Genomic DNA, 19047 nt, shown 5'->3' with positions numbered 1-19047 from the left:
AAACTGGGCCTGGTAACATGTAAAAACGTACCTTGTTATTATGCATTCAGTACTGAGCTATTCAAATAATACACAGGTTCATACATTCATGTTTTTATTTTAAACATGTACAAGGCACATGTTTGTGGGGGGCCTTGCCACTGCCATGTATAAACATATCTTGTCAGCTGATACCAACGCTGTCTGTCAACTGCATGATAATCAAGCTATTCAAACTGACGTTTCTATTTTAAACATAAATGTGGAAACAAAAGTGAGTGATGGCCTCTAAGTGCTTGTGTTGTCACGATGCTAAGGATGGTACTCAAGACTATTTTCAAGAAACAGAGAGCAAATAAAAGTCAGAACATCACAAAAATAACAGCAACAACACAGTCTTTGGGTCAGGGCTCTGCAATTACTGTTTCAGCTGGGACGGATTTTAAAACCAGATCATGTCGATATGTCGATGGGCCACATTCTGAGCAGCAAGCGACAGGTCCACTTTTTTTTTTTAGCATATAGACAGACACACAGATATTCATGTATGGCCCTCCTCAAAATAACACCGAAACAATAAAAAGAGCTATCAGTGCACAGAAGCAACATGAAAACATGAACAAGTGACATTGACAGTATCTATCAACACACACACACACACACACACACACACACACACACACACACACACACTCTGCATCTTTCATACTTTGTCTTTCACAGTGTGCTGTTGGCCCCGTAAGCGCGATCATAAACCATAACAGCGGTGAATGAGAGACTGCGGACAGAGCGGATTAAAATATGGCTTTCTACATGCTGATCACATGTATTGATAAAATATTGGCTTTTTATTGGCAGAGGTTTTATTGCACTGACTCACAGTAACAAGCACAGTTGTTGTCAATAAGAGTAAGTTATACTCATCTGCACCTTTCTGCTGATGTCTGACTTCACTCTGTCGTGTGTATGTGTGTGTGTGTGTGTGTGTGTGTGTGTGTGTGTGGCTGCAGAATGCTGATGCATGAAACCCAAACTTTAAAAAGTAACAATAAGAGCCGGTAACGTCGGACCTTACTAGTATGACGGTCTTGATTAAATTAGCCTCAGGCCGTTTAACACCGGGTCTCGGTACCGGCCCCTGCCCGGGCCTTACATGTTTAAACGGGAGCTTTACTGCTTGTACTTCCCATGTTCACGTCGTGTGTGTGTGTGTGTGTGTGTGTGTGTGCGTCCAGGTTGGGGCTGCTGAGGTGAGGTGAGCGGTGCCTGCTGTCTGCAGCGGTGCCTGTGTGATACGGTCACAGTCGGCTGGATCAAAGGATCTACATCCATACAAGCTCTAGTGTCTTTTGACAACACGACTGGGGACTGAATAGACTCTCGGCCAATCATGGGGAACCTGACAGAGCCAGCATGTAACATGCGGCAGCGTGATTGGCAGAGCAGCGTTAGGGGCCGTGAGTGAAGCGGTGCCCAGTTTGAGAGAGCTCCTGTGTGTAGCTGAATGTGTGCATTTCTGACTGAAACACATCTTCTGCCTCCATTTGTCCATTTGCTACAACATGTTGGATTCATGTTAATGTGTATTTAAAGACATTATAATTTGTGGGAAAAAGTTGGGGAAAAAATATTTGAAAAAATTGTCTAATCAACCAAAAATGTCACGACCCCTCTGCAGTACTTCCTGTTGAAGACCTCTGCTACTGTACTATGGTATGTGTGTAGGTAAAGCAGTGTGTGCTTCATTGGTGATGGAGCTCTTTCTCTCACTGTGTGTGTGTGTGTGTGTGTGTGTGTGTGTGTGTGTTTCTGATGAAGCCACAGAGTCTGGTCTCCACGGAGCTCTCATCAGCTCTTGGTGCCTGAACAGACCCAACATTTACTCAAGCCCCGCAGAGACTCCGGGATCTGACCTGACCTATCCTCCTCCTCCTCCTCCTCCTGTCTTCTTCTTGTTCTTCTTCTTGTTCTTCTTCTTCTTCTTCTCTCCACGTGTTTGTAGTTTGCAGGCTGAAGTTCAGATTGACCATATAAGGAGCAGCAGCGCCATAAAAGGAAACGTGCTTCTTTATATGGAGGAAAGTAGTTCCGCTGCATGTCCGAAAGAACACGTCGCCTTTTGGTATCACTGCGCTCATCCTCCGTTAACAGCACAGTATTTCAGTCTCATGACGTGTAGAACACATGACTGTAACATGTCTGACAACATGTGTGATGTTCCAAAGAAGCACAGTGAACGAGCTGCGTACAGTCTGTAGAACTATGTTCCACAGCGGGCGGATATGTGCGGGTGCTGTCAGGTGATGTCCTTATGTGGAGCGGAGTGATTCGGGGGCCGGGCCTCACTGATCACTGTTCACAAACACAACTTTTTAACTTTATTCACTGATTGTGGTCAAACTGGATCAAATCTGACGCACAGGACATTTTCTCCGGGTTCCTCTGACGTTCTCCGACTGATCGGCCCGATCTCGCGCTCACTGACGGACTTTGACGGACAGGTAGCTTTACTTGTTGTTAAAGCAACCGCTAACTGATGCTAGCTGCAGCTGCCTGTAGCAGTTAGCTCAGTTAGCCGTGCAGCTAGCGGTCCTGTTAGCTGAGTGTGCCCGGACTGGGAGCTCGGAGCACCGGGGGACTGTCGGTCTTCACACCGCCGGCACAGGAGCTTTGGCTCGCCGGAAGGAGGAGGTTTTCAGGCCCGGGGCGGGGGGATCCAGCGGGGAATGCTGGCGGGGAGCGGCGCTGGAATGGGCTCCAGAACCGGAGCCGGGCGAGCGGGAAACGGAACCGGGATCAGCACGGCCGGACCGGGACCGAACGCAGCCACCGACACCGACGGAGGCCGGTTTGAAGAGAGGGAATACAGCACCGAGGTGGTCTACAGCGGCTCCGACCAGGACTCGGACTCCGGGGACGACGAGGACACGGCAGGGTCAGGGGGGGACAGGAGGGGCGTGAAGCGGGAGAGGAGCGAGAGGGAGCTCGGACACCAGTCAGCGCCCACCTCCGGAGGCCTGAGCGGGGGTTACGGCGGGGTCAGCCCCGGGGTGCCGGGAGCCAAACCCGGCAAGAAAACCAGAGGAAGAGTCAAGATCAAGATGGAGTTCATCGACAACAAGCTGAGGCGGTATACAACTTTTAGCAAGAGGAAGACTGGCATCATGAAGAAGGTGAGTGTGGAGGGAAAACACAGCAGGGGTCAGAGGTCACAGGGTCACCATACAGAGGTCACACGGTCATCACACTCAGAGGTCACAGGGTCATCACACACAGATCAGAGGTCACAGGGTCATCACACACAGATCAGAGATCACAGGGTCATCACACACAGGTCAGAGGTCACAGGGTCATCACACACAGGTCAGAGATCACAGGGTCATCACACACAGATCAGAGGTCACAGGGTCATCACACAGGTCAGAGATCACAGGGTCATCACACACAGGTCAGAGATCACAGGGTCATCACACAGGTCAGAGATCACAGGGTCATCACACAGGTCAGAGATCACAGGGTCATCACACACAGGTCAGAGATCACAGGGTCATCACACACAGGTCAGAGATCACAGGGTCATCACACACAGGTCAGAGATCACAGGGTCATCACACAGGTCAGAGATCACAGGGTCATCACACACAGGTCAGAGATCACAGGGTCATCACACACAGGTCAGAGATCACAGGGTCATCACACAGGTCAGAGATCACAGGGTCATCACACACAGGTCAGAGATCAGTTACCTGCTGAGATGTCAAACATCACAGATGAAACCATGGTTGATAACCCTGATGTTATGAAACACCTGACTCGGCGAGCGCTCATACCTGTCGTCTCTCCTGCAGGCGTATGAGCTGTCCACGCTGACCGGTACTCAGGTGCTACTGCTGGTTGCCAGTGAGACGGGTCACGTGTACACATTCGCCACCAGGAAGCTGCAGCCGATGATCACGTCAGATACGGGAAAAGCTCTGATTCAGACCTGCCTCAACTCTCCGGACTCCCCGCCGCGCTCGGACCCCTCCTCCGACCAGAGGATGAGCGCCACTGGCTTCGAGGAGACCGACCTCACCTACCAGGTGTCTGAGGCTGACGGCTGCTCGGAGGTCGCCAAGGTAACGTCACATTCAGAGACGGTGAGGCAGTGAGGTGTGAGGGATGCAGCGTAATTTTTTAACGGCTGAAAGATACCAGAAGGTTCTGTTGGAACGTACCTGTCGACCTTAGGTCCTGTTTCCTCTCAAGGTTCTGTCGGAACGTTCCTGTTGACCTTAGGTTCTGTTTCCTCTCAAGGTTCTGTCGGAACGTACATGTTGACTGCAGGTTCTGTTTCCTCTCAAGGCTCTGTCGGAACGTTCCTGTTGACCTTAGGTTCTGTTTCCTCACAAGGTTCTGTCGGAACGTACATGTTGACTGCATGTTCTGTTTCCTCACAAGGTTCTGTTGGAACGTACATGTTGACTGCAGGTTCTGTTTCCTCTCAAGGTTCTGTAGGAATGTACATGTCGACCATAGGTTCTGTTTCCTCACAAGGTTCTGTTGGAACGTACCTGTCGACCTTAGGTTTTGTTTCCTCACAAGGTTCTGTTGGAACGTACCTGTCGACCTTAGGTTCTGTTTCCTCACAAGGTTCTGTTAGAATGTACATGTTGACCTTAGGTTCTGTTTCCTCACAAGGTTCTGTTGGAATGTACATGTTGACCATAGGTTCTGTTTCCTCTCAAGGTTCTGTCGGAACGTTCCTGTTGACCTTAGGTTCTGTTTCCTCTCAAGGTTCTGTCAGAATGTACATGTTGACCTTAGGTTCTGTTTCCTCACAAGGTTCTGTTGGAATGTACATGTTGACCATAGGTTCTGTTTCCTCACAAGGTTCTGTTGGAACGTCAATGTTGACTGCAGGTTCTGTTTCCTCACAAGGTTCTGTCGGAATGTACATGTTGACCTTAGGTTCTGTTTCCTCACAAGGTTCTGTTGGAATGTACATGTTGACCTTAGGTTCTGTTTCCTCACAAGGTTCTGTTGGAATGTACATGTCGACCTTAGGTTCTGTTTCCTCACAAGGTTCTGTTGGAATGTACATGTCGACCTTAGGTTCTGTTTCCTCACAAGGTTCTGTTGGAACGTCAATGTTAACTGCAGGTTCTGTTTCCTCACAAGGTTCTGTTGGAATGTACATGTTGACTGCATGTTCTGTTTCCTCACAAGGTTCTGTTGGAACGTCAATGTTGACTGCAGGTTCTGTTTCCTCACAAGGTTCTGTTGAAATGTACATGTTGACCTTAGGTTCTGTTTCCTCACAAGGTTCTGTTGGAACGTTAATGTTGACTGCAGGTTCTGTTTCCTTACAAGGTTCTGTTGGAATGTACATGTCGACCTTAGGTTCTGTTTCCTCACAAGGTTCTGTTGGAATGTACATGTTGACTGCATGTTCTGTTTCCTCACAAGGTTCTGTTGGAACGTCAATGTTGACTGCAGGTTCTGTTTCCTCACAAGGTTCTGTTGGAACGTCAATGTTGACTGCAGGTTCTGTTTCCTCACAAAGTTCTGTTGGAACGTACATGTTGACTGCAGGTTCTGCTTCCTCACAAGGTTCTGTCAGAATGTACATGTTGACCTTAGGTTCTGTTTCCTCACAAGGTTCTGTTGGAATGTACATGTTGACTGCAGGTTCTGTTTCCTCACAAGGTTCTGTCAGAATGTACATGTTGACCTTAGGTTCCGTTTCCTCACAAGGTTCTGTTGGAATGTACATGTTGACTGCAGGTTCTGTTTCCTCACAAGGTTCTGTTGGAATGTACATGTTGACTGCAGGTTCTGTTTCCTCACAAGGTTCTGTCAGAATGTACATGTCGACCTTAGGTTCTGTTTCCTCACAAGGTTCTGTCAGAATGTACATGTTGACCTTAGGTTCCGTTTCCTCACAAGGTTCTGTTGGAATGTACATGTTGACTGCAGGTTCTGTTTCCTCACAAGGTTCTGTTGGAATGTACATGTTGACTGCAGGTTCTGTTTCCTCACAAGGTTCTGTCAGAATGTACATGTCGACCTTAGGTTCTGTTTCCTCACAAGGTTCTGTCAGAATGTACATGTTGACCATAGGTTCTGTTTCCTCACAAGGTTCTGTTGGAACGTCAATGTTGACTGCATGTTCTGTTTCCTCACAAGGTTCTGTCAGAATGTACATGTCGACCTTAGGTTCTGTTTCCTCACAAGGTTCTGTTGGAACGTACATGTTGACTGCAGGTTCTGTTTCCTCACAAGGCTCTGTCAGAACATACATGTCGACCTTAGGTTCTGTTTCCTCACAAGGTTCTGTCAGAATGTACATGTCGACCTTAGGTTCTGTTTCCTCACAAGGTTCTGTCAGAATGTACATTTTGACTGCAGGTTCCGTTCCTTTGGGAGGTTCTGTCAGAACCTAACCCTTCAGCAACATGGCAGACAGAGGTGTTGTGGTTCCCTGTCCTTGACAGTGCAGTTCCAATGAGACTGATCGGAGCAGGTTCTAGTGGACGTCGGAGGAGGTGCAGCCGATGGTGATTGGCTGCTGTGTCTCAGGTGTATTTATCTTATGTCATTTCTGTCTCTTCATGGTCGCACCTTTGCAATTCTCCTCTGCTCTCTGTATCGCCCTGATGCACACACACAGACACACACACACGCGCACTCTCAGGTGAGCACTCTCAGGTGAGCACTCTCAGGTGAGCACTCTAGAGCGCGGCTCGGGCCGAATTTTCCTGATGTTTAAGTCTGAACCTGACCTGAGCCCTGTGTCTCCAGTGTTGTCAGGTACAGTTTGTACTGTTGTGTCTCACGGTGCAGTTTGTTACCTGACATGGTTATTATTATGGACAGTGTGTAAATGACCATCTAAAGGCTGCTGTTACGCACGCGCGAGCTGTAAACCTAGGGGAAACACTGCGTGTGTGTCTCTTCCTGTAGGATGTGATCAAACCAGCCTTCACCATGTCCAACCTTCCTGGCACCACACAGGCCACGCCATCCTCCTCTTCGTCCTCGGTGTCCATGCAGGTGCAGACCAGTGCCCCCTCCTGGCAGTCGTCCTCGTCCACCAACGGGACGGTGCTGAAGACATCAGCCGGCGTGGTGCTTCCTGGAGGCTTCACCTTGATGTCAGGTAGGTGGGCGGAGCTTCCTCTTACCTGTAATATGTCTTGTTTTAAATATGTGCAATTGAAATTCACAAATGTATGCATTTAGAAGTATTTGCAATTTTCATCAAATACATATTGTGAGGTTGTTACATTGATAAATGAACTGTCCAACCTGCATTTACAAAGTGCTTTTAATTCGTAAACTTCCCTGCATTTGTGTGTGCGAGTTTGGAGACTCCCCTGACGTGACTCGATTCACAAATGCATTTTTTTCTAAGAGGGGATTGTTTGCAGCCAATCAGATGTCTCACTCCTTGAGTCACCGATCATTTTACCTTCCTGTCTGCACCCAGGCTCCATCCTGGGAAAATAAAGGCTCGCTAACATTAGCACGCTATCTACATTAGCTAAAGCTGATCACTGACAGCCAGAAACAAAAGTCTATGATCCATCATCTGTTTGATCATCTAAACTAAGAACATGTTTTCTTGTGGTGTCCTCTGTAAAATGATCAGTGCTGACAGTTACTGTATTCTGTTCTGATCCAGGAGGTCATCAGCTTACAGCGTTAGCTAGCTAGCATGCTAACAAGTAGAAAAGTTGTCTACGTCCACATTAAATGATGCTGCTGACATATTGGTGTGATTTGCTAACACAGTGAGCACAGCGCAGCTGCTGCTGTGTGTGGAGAAGCAGAGCTCTGCCCCCTCAGTGAAACACCACACATATAGAGCAGAGGACGGACGCAGTATGACACAGCAGCATCGTGTTCTTCTGCTCATTCGGTTCAGGCACAGCAAAAAAAACAAACATTTCAACAGTCGAATGTGATTTTTTTATAACTTCAATTTTTATTGTCAAATTCCAAGATTTCCACCGTTTGTACCTTCCAGTTCAGACTGAGGATTCACGCCGCTGACGCTTTTCTCTGCGACGTTTTAAAACTGTCTCGTCTTGATGCTGATCTTTTGTCTGAACGTGCTGTTGCACACGGCAGGAATCACTTATGGTCATTATTTTCATTCGTCTGTCCACTGAGACGTATGGACATGTCCTCTGAGACTTGTGGACGTGTCCTCTGAGGCGTAGGGCTGCACAATTGTTGAAAAAATGAGAATCACGATTTTTTGGCTTACAATTGAGATCACGATTCTCTCACGATTTTTTTCAACATAAAGATATATTGTGCTTATTTCCTGATACAAAAGGAAAAGTAACAAAAATTATAAATAAATAATAAAAAATTATCATTAAATAACAAAGCCTATGATTGTGCCTGATACAAGAGACACAAGGCACATAAACTCTGGTCAGCAGAGAGGGAACACTCATGTTTTAGCTTTAGTCTCTTGTCTTCTCTTACAGCTTTTGAACAATTTTAACAATAATGTCAATGTTGAACAACATTTTTCTGAGGTAGGTATTCCAGGCCTGGAATTAAGTCAAAATTAAACGTTTCAACACCATGCATTTGACAGGAGTATTCACCTAACATAGCCTACGTATCTTTAATTATATAATTATTTATATGTCTCTGTATATTTTTACATAAATCCCCAATATTTTATTTGCCTTTAAAAAATCCTCTTCCTTCATTTAATTTGACCATGTTTATCGTATTGTATTATATGTATTAATTCTCTACAGGATCTTGTATGTTCTTTAGTGTGTGTTCAATTTATTAAAAAAAAAAAACCCCAAAAAATGTTTTGGTGAACCCTGCAGCAAAGTGAGCCCTCTTCCTCAGAGAGGATCTTTGCCTCCCAGTTTGTTCCTGGCGGCAGAGCAGAGTGAACCATCTTAATTCTAAGAGGATCTGTGTTCCATGAGAGCAGGCAGCTGTTCTCCGTGTCCACAGTGTAAATTTCTTTCGCTGGCGATTTGACAGTCACTAGAAGCACATTATGACCCTTTGTAAAAGTTTTTGTGTGGTACCTGTGTTCTACATGAGCTAGTCTCGCTCACCAGACCTTTCTCAAGAAAAGAAAGATCTGGCTGCGCCGACTCTCACTTTGAGACTGGAGAAAAAAACACACCGGCTGCTTGTATTTCTTTCAACCAATCACAATCGTTCTTGGCGGTGCCACAGCAACGGTGCCCTTGCAAAAATATTGCCGGGGGGAAACAGGTTTTGGTGTAACACGCCCACAAAAATATCGCCTACAGGACGCCTACATCCCCGCAAGATCAAACACCGCAAAAGTTAGTAAAGGATGTGTTGAAAACTGCAACCGGACTGAGAGGCTGTCCGGTATGTGTGTGTCTGTCTGAGGAGTGTCAGTACGTTAACTTGCCGTAGCCTTGCTGTTTGTCATGTTAATGTTATCGTCGGCATCCCTGAATAGCTTAAAGCTTTAGCATAGTTAGTTAACATGTTTTTTATCGGCCCATGTGTTTACTGCTACAGAGAATTAATAAATCTTTGGTTTATTTGCACAACGTCGCCTCTCTGCCGTCTTTTATCACACTTGCTAACGCTAAGTTAACTTTACCAGCAGATCTGTATGAGGCACAAACTGAGGCTACAGTTAGCAGTGTGTTTCCCCCCTGTCTCGCTGCTTTCCAAACTGTCGCTCTGCATCACATGGTATAATGCTGCGTCGTTGGGAACACTTGTTTTCATGCAGATGATGGCCCGGACTCCCGGCACGGGCGGGGCCAGCAGAATCGCCGCCATTGAAAGATTAGATCGCATATGCATATGAATCGAGATCATGATTTTATTACGATTAATCGTGCAGCCCTACTGAGACGTGTCCACTGAGACGTGTGGATGTGTCCTCTGAGACGTGTCCACTGAGACGTGTGGATGTGTCCTCTGAGACGTGTCCACTGAGACGTGGACGTGTCCACTGAGACGTGTCCTCTGAGACATGTGGATGTGTCCTCTGAAACATGTGGACGTGTCCTCTATTCATTCATCTTCTAACCGCTTCGGGGGGGGCTGGAGCCTATCCCAGCTGACACTGGGTGAGAGGCAGGGTTCACCCTGGACAGGTCGTCAGACTATCACAGGGCTGACACATAGAGACAGACAACCATTCACACTCACATTCACACCTACGGACAATTTAGAGTCACCAATTAACCTGCATGTCTTTGGACTGTGGGAGGAAGCCGGAGTGCCCGGAGAGAACCCACGCTGACATGGGGAGAACATGCAAACTCCGCACAGAAGGGCTCCCACGCCCGGGATCGAACCGGCAACCCTCTTGCTGTGAGGCGACAGCGCTAACCACTACACCACCGTGCTGCCCAACTAGCAATCCGGCGGCGTTATTCCCATGACCCGCCGGGCAGCGTCCGGGAAACGGTATGGTTGCAAAGCTGAAACTTAAAGGAATTGACGGAAGGGCACCACCAGGAGTGGAGCCTGCGGCTTAATTTGACTCAACACAGGAAACTTCACCTGGCCCGGACACGGAAAGGATTGACAGATTAATAGCTCTTTCTCGATTCTGTGGGTGGTGGTGCATGGCCGTTCTTAGTTGGTGGAGCGATTTGTCTGGTTAATTCCGATAACGAATGAGTCTCTGGCATGCTAACTAGTTACGCGGCCCCGTGCCTATCAGTCTAACCTCTGTAAAAAGTGACCTCACTGATGTTCAGCTGTTCATTAACTTGTCTCTGGCCACCCCCCCCCCCCCCCCCCACCTGTCCACAGGTGCCTCGCTGCCCCCCGGCACACACACCATCCCCCTCAGCCAGCTGCAAGGCCCACCTCTCACCATCCAGGGGCCCGGGGCCCCTGGCCCCACTGCCGCCACCACCACGCTGCACACTCCACCCACACCGCCCACCACACTGCTCCGCCTCCCCGCCACCGTGTCACTGGCAGGTGAGCATGACCACTCCCGTGTGTTTGTGTGTGTGTGTGTGTAACCTGGAAAAGTCATGGAATAAGTAAGGTCCTTGAAAGTTTTTGAGAAGTCCTGGAATCTTGTTTCTTATAAAGAAGCTGTTACCCCCACACGACCCGTGACATCATCAGGTATGGTTCTTTGTTTCCTCGTCCGTGTGTGCAGCTGGACTGATTGTTTGAATCTGAAAGGTGTGAATAAAACAGAGGCGGAGTCAGAAGAGAAGATTTGTGACAGCGTGATTTAACACGTAGGGTCATAAATCTGTGTGGACACCTGACGTGGACAGACTGAAACATCCATGACACACGGAGACTTAGACTTGCTTTATTGTCATTCAACAAATACACCATCGGTGCACATATTAAACGAGATTTGTTTCAGTCCATAGATGAGTGTTTATTTATTGTATGTGAGTGTTCAATAGTCTTACAGCCAGGGGAAAGAAACTGTCTCTGAATCTGGACGTCCTGCTACGGATGCTGCAGAACGTCCTGCCAGAGGTCAGCATGGAGAACAGTCCATGGTGGGGGTGGGTGGGGTCAGAGGAGATGTGTTGGGCTCTGGTCAGGCAGCACTTATGTCCAATGTCCCGGATAGAGGGGAGCAGGGACCCGATGATTTTCTCCGCTGTCCTCACCACTCTGTGCAGAGACTTCCAGTCAGAGGCCTTACAAGCCCCAAACCAGACAGAGATGCAGCCGGTCAGCAGACTCTCGATGGTGCCTCTATAGAATGTAGTCAGGATGGGAGGGGGGAGGGAGGCTCTCCTCATCCGGTGCAGGAAGTGCAAGTGCTGCTGTGCCTTTTTCGCCAGGGAGGTGGTGTTGAGGGACCAGGTTAGTTTGTTGGTGATTTGCACTCCCAGGAACTTTGTGCTACTGACGACCTCCACTGCAGTGTCGTTGATGAGGAGTGTATGACTGGGCCGCGATTTGCTAAAGTCAACAATGATCTCCTTTGTCTTGTCAACATTGAGGATCAAGTTGTTGACTTTACACCAGTTCACCAGATGTTTCACCTCATCCCTGTAGGCCAGTTTGTTGTCACCCCGGATGAGGCCCAAAACGGTTGTGTCGTCTGCAAACTTCAGGAAGTGGTCGGTACTGAATCTGGGACGACAGTCGTGTGTCATCAGGGTGAACAGCAGGGGGCTGAGAACACAGCCCTGGGGGGAACCGGTGTTCAGGGAGATGACGCTGGAGATGTTATTGTTCACACGTACAGACTGGGTTCTGCTGGTGAGGAAGTCCAGTAGCCAGTTGCATAGGGGGGTGCCGAGGCCCAAGTGACCCAGTTTGCACACCAGGTGCTGAGAGATGATTGTATTGAACGCTGAGCTGAAATCCAGAAACAGCATCCGCACATGGGTGTTTTTATCCTCCAGGTGTTCCAGGCTCAGATGGAAGGCAGAGGAGATGGCATCCTCCGTGGAATGGTTCGGCTGGTACACAAACTGGAATGGGTCAAGTGATGATGGGAGTTTGGAGATGATGTGGTCCTTCACTACCCTCTTGAAGCACTTCATAATGATGGGGGTCAGTGCTACAGGGCGGAGGTCGTTCAGGTTGATGATGTTGGATTTCTTAGGCACTGGAATGATGGTGGCAGCCTTGAAACATGATGGTACAACAGCCTGCAACGAGGTGTTAAAGATGTCAGTGAGGACGTAGGCCAGCTGGTCGGCACATTCTCTGACGACCCGTCCTGGAATGTTATCAGGGCCTGCTGCCTTCCGTGCGTTGACTTTTCTCAGGGTCCTCCGCACATCCACTGTTTCAAGTCTGAGTGCCTGCTCGTCGGGGTGAGGGACAGCTTTCCTTGCGGGGGTGGTATTTAATTTCTCAAACCGTCCGAAGAACTGATTCAGTTCGTTGAGGAAGCTGAATCGGTTCTTTGGATGGTTTGAGGAATTAAATACCACAGACACAGAGACACTCGGAGACCAGCGGGCAGTTTGAAGGTTCGCAGCGTTCTTCTTCTCTTCAGACAAACGAACCAACGGGCTGATCGAACTGTTGCCTACAGTCTGTAGACCGCCTTTAATGACATCATTAACCGTTGGAGCAGTGATGTCATCAGTTCAAATCATGGTTCATCTGAAGGTTAATGTTGCTGCTCTCAGTTTACTGCTCACCATCAGGGTCTGGTGGGGCCCCTCATTCAGCCATTACCGCTGGTAAGGCTGTCCTGACCCAACAGCATCGCTATAGAAATCAGGGAGACCAGAAATCAGAGAGACCACAGAGACCACAGAGACCACAAGAGACCACAAGAGACCAGTGAGACCAGTGAGACCAGTGAGAACTTTTTGAGCCACAGCCAGATGACCTGTTTCACACTGGCACTCTCAGGTGATGATCCTGGTCAGATGGAGGGAACGTTATCTCAGTTCATTTACACATCGACCCAGAGCTGGATAAAATCTGCGAACTGTCCCCTTAATGTGACGGACGCAGGTGACGCTGTTTGTTTTTGTGTTGAATTAGAGAATATTGGTTATTGACACACTGATGATGACTGATGGATGACATGTAGCTCTCCTGTGTTTCCACCAGGAGGCGGAGTCTCTCAGCAGCTACAGACCATTCAGGTTCAGCCCAGCAGTCAGCAGACCTCCACCAATCAGAGCAGCTCCGACATCAACAACCCCGCCTCCTCCACAGGTAAGACCATAGCCCGACGTTGCTGACGATACTGATGTTACTGACGTTACTGACGATACTGATGTTGCTGACGATACTGATGTTACTGACGTTACTGACGATACTGATATTACTGACGTTACTGACGATACTGATGTTGCTGACGATACTGATGTTACTGACGTTACTGACGATACTGATGTTGCTGACGATACTGATGTTGTTGACGTTACTGACGATACTGATGTTGCTGACGTTACTGACGATACTGATGTTACTGACGATACTGATGTTACTGACGTTACTGACGATACTGATGTTACTGACGTTACTGACGATACTGATGTTACTGACGATACTGATGTTGCTGACGATACTGATGTTACTGACGTTACTGACGATACTGATGTTGCTGACGATACTGATGTTGTTGACGTTACTGACGATACTGATGTTGCTGACGTTACTGACGATACTGATGTTGCTGACGTTACTGACGATACTGATGTTGCTGACGATACTGATGTTACTGACGTTACTGATGATACTGATGTTGTTGACGTTACTGACGATACTGATGTTGCTGACGTTACTGACGATACTGATGTTACTGACGATACTGATGTTGCTGACGATACTGATGTTACTGACGTTACTGATGATACTAATGTTGTTGACGTTACTGACGATACTGATGTTGCTGACGTTACTGACGATACTGATGTTGCTGACGTTACTGATGATACTAATGTTGTTGACGTTACTGACGATACTGATGTTACTGATGTTACTGACGATACTGATGTTGCTGACGATACTGATGATACTGATGTTGACGTTGCTGACGATACTGATGTTGCTGACGTTACTGACGATACTGATGTTACTGACGTTGCTGACGATACTGATGTTGCTGACGTTGCTGACGATACTGATGTTGCTGACGTTGTTGACGTTACCAATTTGCTATGATTACAACAGAAGTTGAACTCTTCAGGTAAAGTTCCGTCTCACTGAACGTTAGTGTTAGCCCTGATTGTTCCATTGTCTTTATGCTGAGATCATTTTAGCAAGCTAACACAAAACCATGTCTGTCTATCTCTGTTTGTCTGTCTCTGTCTGTCCCTGTCTGTCTCTCTCTCTGTCTGTCTGTCTCTGCAGCCAGTCTTTCTGCCTCCATTGTGTCCTCCTCTTCCTCGTCCTCGTCTGCCTCTTCCTCAGTAGCAGGTCACATGATGTACCCCGGCGGTCACACGGTGATGTACGCTGCACCGACGCCCTCTCTGGGTGACGGCAGCCTCACCGTCCTCAACACCTTCCCCTCGACAGGCCACGGCCAGTCACATGACCCAGGTACCATCCTGCTTCTGTGGTGATGTACACATGAACTCTGAGTTGATGTTAACACGTGTTGGGTTGTGTGTTTTATTTTCTGTCTCTCAGGTCCTCTCCCTCAGGTCTTCCTCACCTCGCTCCCTCCGGTCGCCGCTCAGATCCCTGTGTCTGCAGTCCAACTGCACCCGGTACCATACTGCTGATACTACTGCTGACAGTACAGCTGATAGTACAGATAGTAGTACAGATAGTTCTACAGATAGTTCTACAGATAGTAGTACAGATAGTACTACAGATAGTAGTACAGATAGTACTACAAATAGTACAGATAATTCTACAAATAGTACAGATAGTACTGCAGATAGTACTACAGATAGTATTGCAGATAGTACAGATAGTTCTACAGATGGTAGTACAGAAAGTTCTACAGACAGTACTACTGATAGTACAGATAGTTGTACAGATAGTACTACAAATAGTACAGATAGTTCTACAGATAGTACTACAGATAGTACAGATAGCAGTACAGATAGTAGTACAAATAGTACAGATAGTACTACAGATAGTACAGATAGTAGTACAAATAGTACAGATAGTACTGCAGATAGTAGTACTGATAGTATTGCAGATAGTAGTACAGATGGTTCTACAGATAGTAGTACAGATAGTATTGCATATAGTAGTACAGATAGTAGTACAAATAGTACAGATAATTCTACAGATAGTATTGCAGATAGTACTACGGATAGTACAGACAGTAGTACAAATAGTAGAGATAGTACTGCAGATAGTAGTACAGATGGTAGTGCAGATACTAGTACAGATAGTACTACAGATAGTACTATATATAGTTCTACAGATAGTACTACAGATAGTACAGATAGTAGTACAGATAGTAGTACACATAGTACTACAGATAGTTCTACAAATAGTACTATATATAGTTCTACAGAAAGTACTACAGAAAGATCTACAGATACTACAGATAGTTCTACATATAGTTCTACAGATAGTACTACAGAAAGATCTACAGATACTACAGATACTTCTACAGATAGTTCTACAGACAGTACTACAGACAGTACTAATGATAGTACTATAGTAAGATCTACAGATAATACTACAGAAAGTACTGCAGATACTACAGATGATTCTACAGATAGTTCTACAGATAGCACAACAGATGGTACAGATAGTACTACAGATAGTACAGATAGTTCTGCACATAGTACAACAGATACATCAGATACTACAGATAGTACTACAGATAGTACAGAGAGTACTACAGTAGTACAGATACTACAGAGAGTACTCCAGATAGTACAGATTGTACAAATACTACAAATAGTACTACAGATACATCAGATACTACAGATAGTTCTACAGGTACTACAGATAGTTCTACAGATACTACAGATAGTACAGATACTACAGAGAGTACTCCAGATACTACAGATAGTACAGATACTACAAATAGTACTACAGATACTACAAATAGTACAGATACTACAGAAAGTACTCCAGATAGTACAGATTGTACAGATACTACAGATAGTTCTACAGATACTACAGATAGTACAGATACTACAGAGAGTACTCCAGATAGTACAGATTGTACAGATACTACAGATAGTTCTACAGATACTACAGATAGTACAGATACTACAGAGAGTACTCCAGATAGTACAGATTGTACAGATACTGCAGATAGTTCTACAGATACTACAGATAGTACAGATACTACAGAGAGTACTCCAGATAGTACAGATTGTACAAATACTACAAATAGTACTACAGATACATCAGATACTACAGATAGTTCTACAGATACTACAGATAGTACAAATACTACAAATAGTACTACAGATACTACAGATAGTACAGATACTACAGATAGTTCTACAGATACTACAGATAGTACAAATACTACAAATAGTACTACAGATACTACAGATACTACAGATAGTACAGATACTACAGAGAGCACTACAGATTGTACAAATACTACAAATAGTACTACAGATACATCAGATACTACAGATAGTTCTACAGATACTACAGATAGTACTACAGATACTACAGATAGTTCTACAGATACTACAGAGAGTACTCCAGATAGTACAGATTGTACAAATACTACAAATAGTACTACAGATACTACAGATAGTACAAATACTACAAATAGTACTACAGATACTACAGATAGTTCTACAGATACTACAGAGAGTACTCCAGATAGTTCAGATTGTACAAATACTACAAATAGTACTACAGATACATCAGATACTACAGATAGTTCTACAGATACTACAGATAGTACTACAGATACTACAGATAGTTCTACAGATACTACAGAGAGTACTCCAGATAGTACAGATTGTACAAATACTACAAATAGTACCACAGATACATCAGATACTACAGTAGTTCTACAGTAACGTGTGTTTCCTGTCTGGACAGATGGTGATCAGTCAGCAGAGCAGCAGTAACCTGACGGAGCTGCAGGTCGTCAGTCTGGACGTCCACCAATCAAAAGACGACTGAGTGTCACATGACTGTCTCTTACACAAACACATGATGATGATGCAATGAACTTCTTGTTTACTTTGTTTTTCATCATCATGTAAACAACAACAGCACTCTGCAGCAGCTGATCGTTAAACGCCTCACACAGGAAGTGATTTTCAGAATAAAGCGCAACAGTTTTTCATCGGAATAAAACATCTACAACAGAAAACATTAATGACCCTGAAACTGATGATGTCATCAGCCTGATGTTCAGGTGAATGTTGTGATGATGTGACAGCATGACCAGGCATGACATCATCACACACTCACCTGTGTGTGTTTGTCACATGAATGTATTGTTGTGTTTCACTTTATAATTAAAAAATTAAAAGTGCCAAAAACATGTCCAAGAAACAGTTCACCCAAAAACCATGAATCATGTTTACGTCTCCAGTTTCAGGACACTTCCTGTTGAGTCTCCACGTCAGGCTGACATCACTTAAGTTCTGTTGGTGCGTTTAAGGACACTCGATCATGTGAGAACTGATGGTCAGCTGCTGGACTGTGTTGGATTGATGAGTCATCAGAAGACGATCAGGAATCAAACAGACGCTGAGCTGCTCTCAGGCTGATGACAGGAAGTAATCACATCTGGATTCAGCTTCAGTTTGAGGATTTTCTGTTTCTGCTGGACCTGCTGATCCTCGTCAGACCCACAGGACCTGGTCAGACTCTAAACAGACATGAGGATTTATTTTCTAAACTGAACTGTATTTTTTTAGACTTTGACAAAGGGAGACAGGTCAGTTGTCAGCTGTGTGACCTCTGACCTCGTGTCTTCATTCACTCATTTACATTTATTTCTAAACAGCATCATCAGTTGTTTGTTAGCAGCAGGTTGTTTCTGCTGAACAGAGCTGAAGAAATCAATCAATCAATTATCAATCAATAAAAAGACTTGGAGAGAAACTGTGTGGGAGTGACGTTCAGTCATCGCTCCTCCTTCACGCTGGTTTGTTCATTCACACACTTTATCTTGGCCAAACTAAAAGAGACGTAGAGCAAAGTGATTGATCCGTTATCACATTATCAATATTTTAAGCTCTTTTGTTTTTCTGATAATTTCTGTTTTTACAGTTTCTGGTTATGATGTGTGGTGTCATTTTTAAAGAAAACATGCAAAGGCATGTTTTCTTTAAAAAAAAAAACAACCCAAATTTGAAAAAGAAATGGCCAAAATTTTTAAAGAGAAGAAAAAGCCAAAAATCTTCAAAGAAAACTTCTGCCCTCTCCCTCAAATTTTCTTGGAAAAAAAAAATGCCATGAAAAATTAAGAAAATTATTAAAAACACAAAACCTGGCAGAGGTGTCGGGACTTGATGTCGGTGCTGGAAGATGACGGAGTGGGAAGAGATGGTCATTACCTGTCTGAGGAGAGGAGATCCTGCTGGGCCGTGTTCACACTAACAGCAGACATGTTTAATAGACTGCAACAGAAAGAAGGGAGTCAATAGTATTACTGACTGAAGAAAAGCAAAGTGTTACATCGAGAATCTACCTGGAAGGACATGAAGGAAAACACACAGAGCAACAGGAACAATA

General features: G+C 45.6%; 1 protein-coding gene across 2 annotated transcripts; it reads left to right on the top strand.

The window, feature by feature from the left end:
• The first annotated feature begins 2160 nt into the window (after positions 1 to 2160).
• On the top strand, positions 2161 to 18429 carry LOC125885880 (serum response factor-like). 2 transcript variants are annotated; one of them, XM_049571695.1, is made up of 8 exons: positions 2162 to 3152; positions 3828 to 4097; positions 6925 to 7120; positions 10762 to 10935; positions 13516 to 13623; positions 14764 to 14955; positions 15046 to 15125; positions 17398 to 18429. In XM_049571695.1, the coding sequence occupies exons 1-8, from the start codon at positions 2706 to 2708 to the stop codon at positions 17479 to 17481; spliced, it is 1551 nt and encodes a 516-aa protein (XP_049427652.1). In that variant the 5' UTR covers positions 2162 to 2705; the 3' UTR covers positions 17482 to 18429. The 2 variants fall into 2 exon arrangements, with proteins under 2 accessions (XP_049427653.1, XP_049427652.1); XM_049571696.1 differs by lacking the exon at positions 10762 to 10935 and having other exon boundaries at positions 2161 to 3152.
• Positions 18430 to 19047: the final 618 nt, after the last annotated feature.

The sequence above is a fragment of the Epinephelus fuscoguttatus genome, linkage group LG3 (genome assembly GCF_011397635.1).
Source record: "Epinephelus fuscoguttatus linkage group LG3, E.fuscoguttatus.final_Chr_v1".
In the NCBI taxonomy this organism is placed as follows: Eukaryota; Metazoa; Chordata; class Actinopteri; order Perciformes; family Serranidae; genus Epinephelus; species Epinephelus fuscoguttatus.
This window is presented reverse-complemented; position numbering and strand designations above follow the sequence as displayed.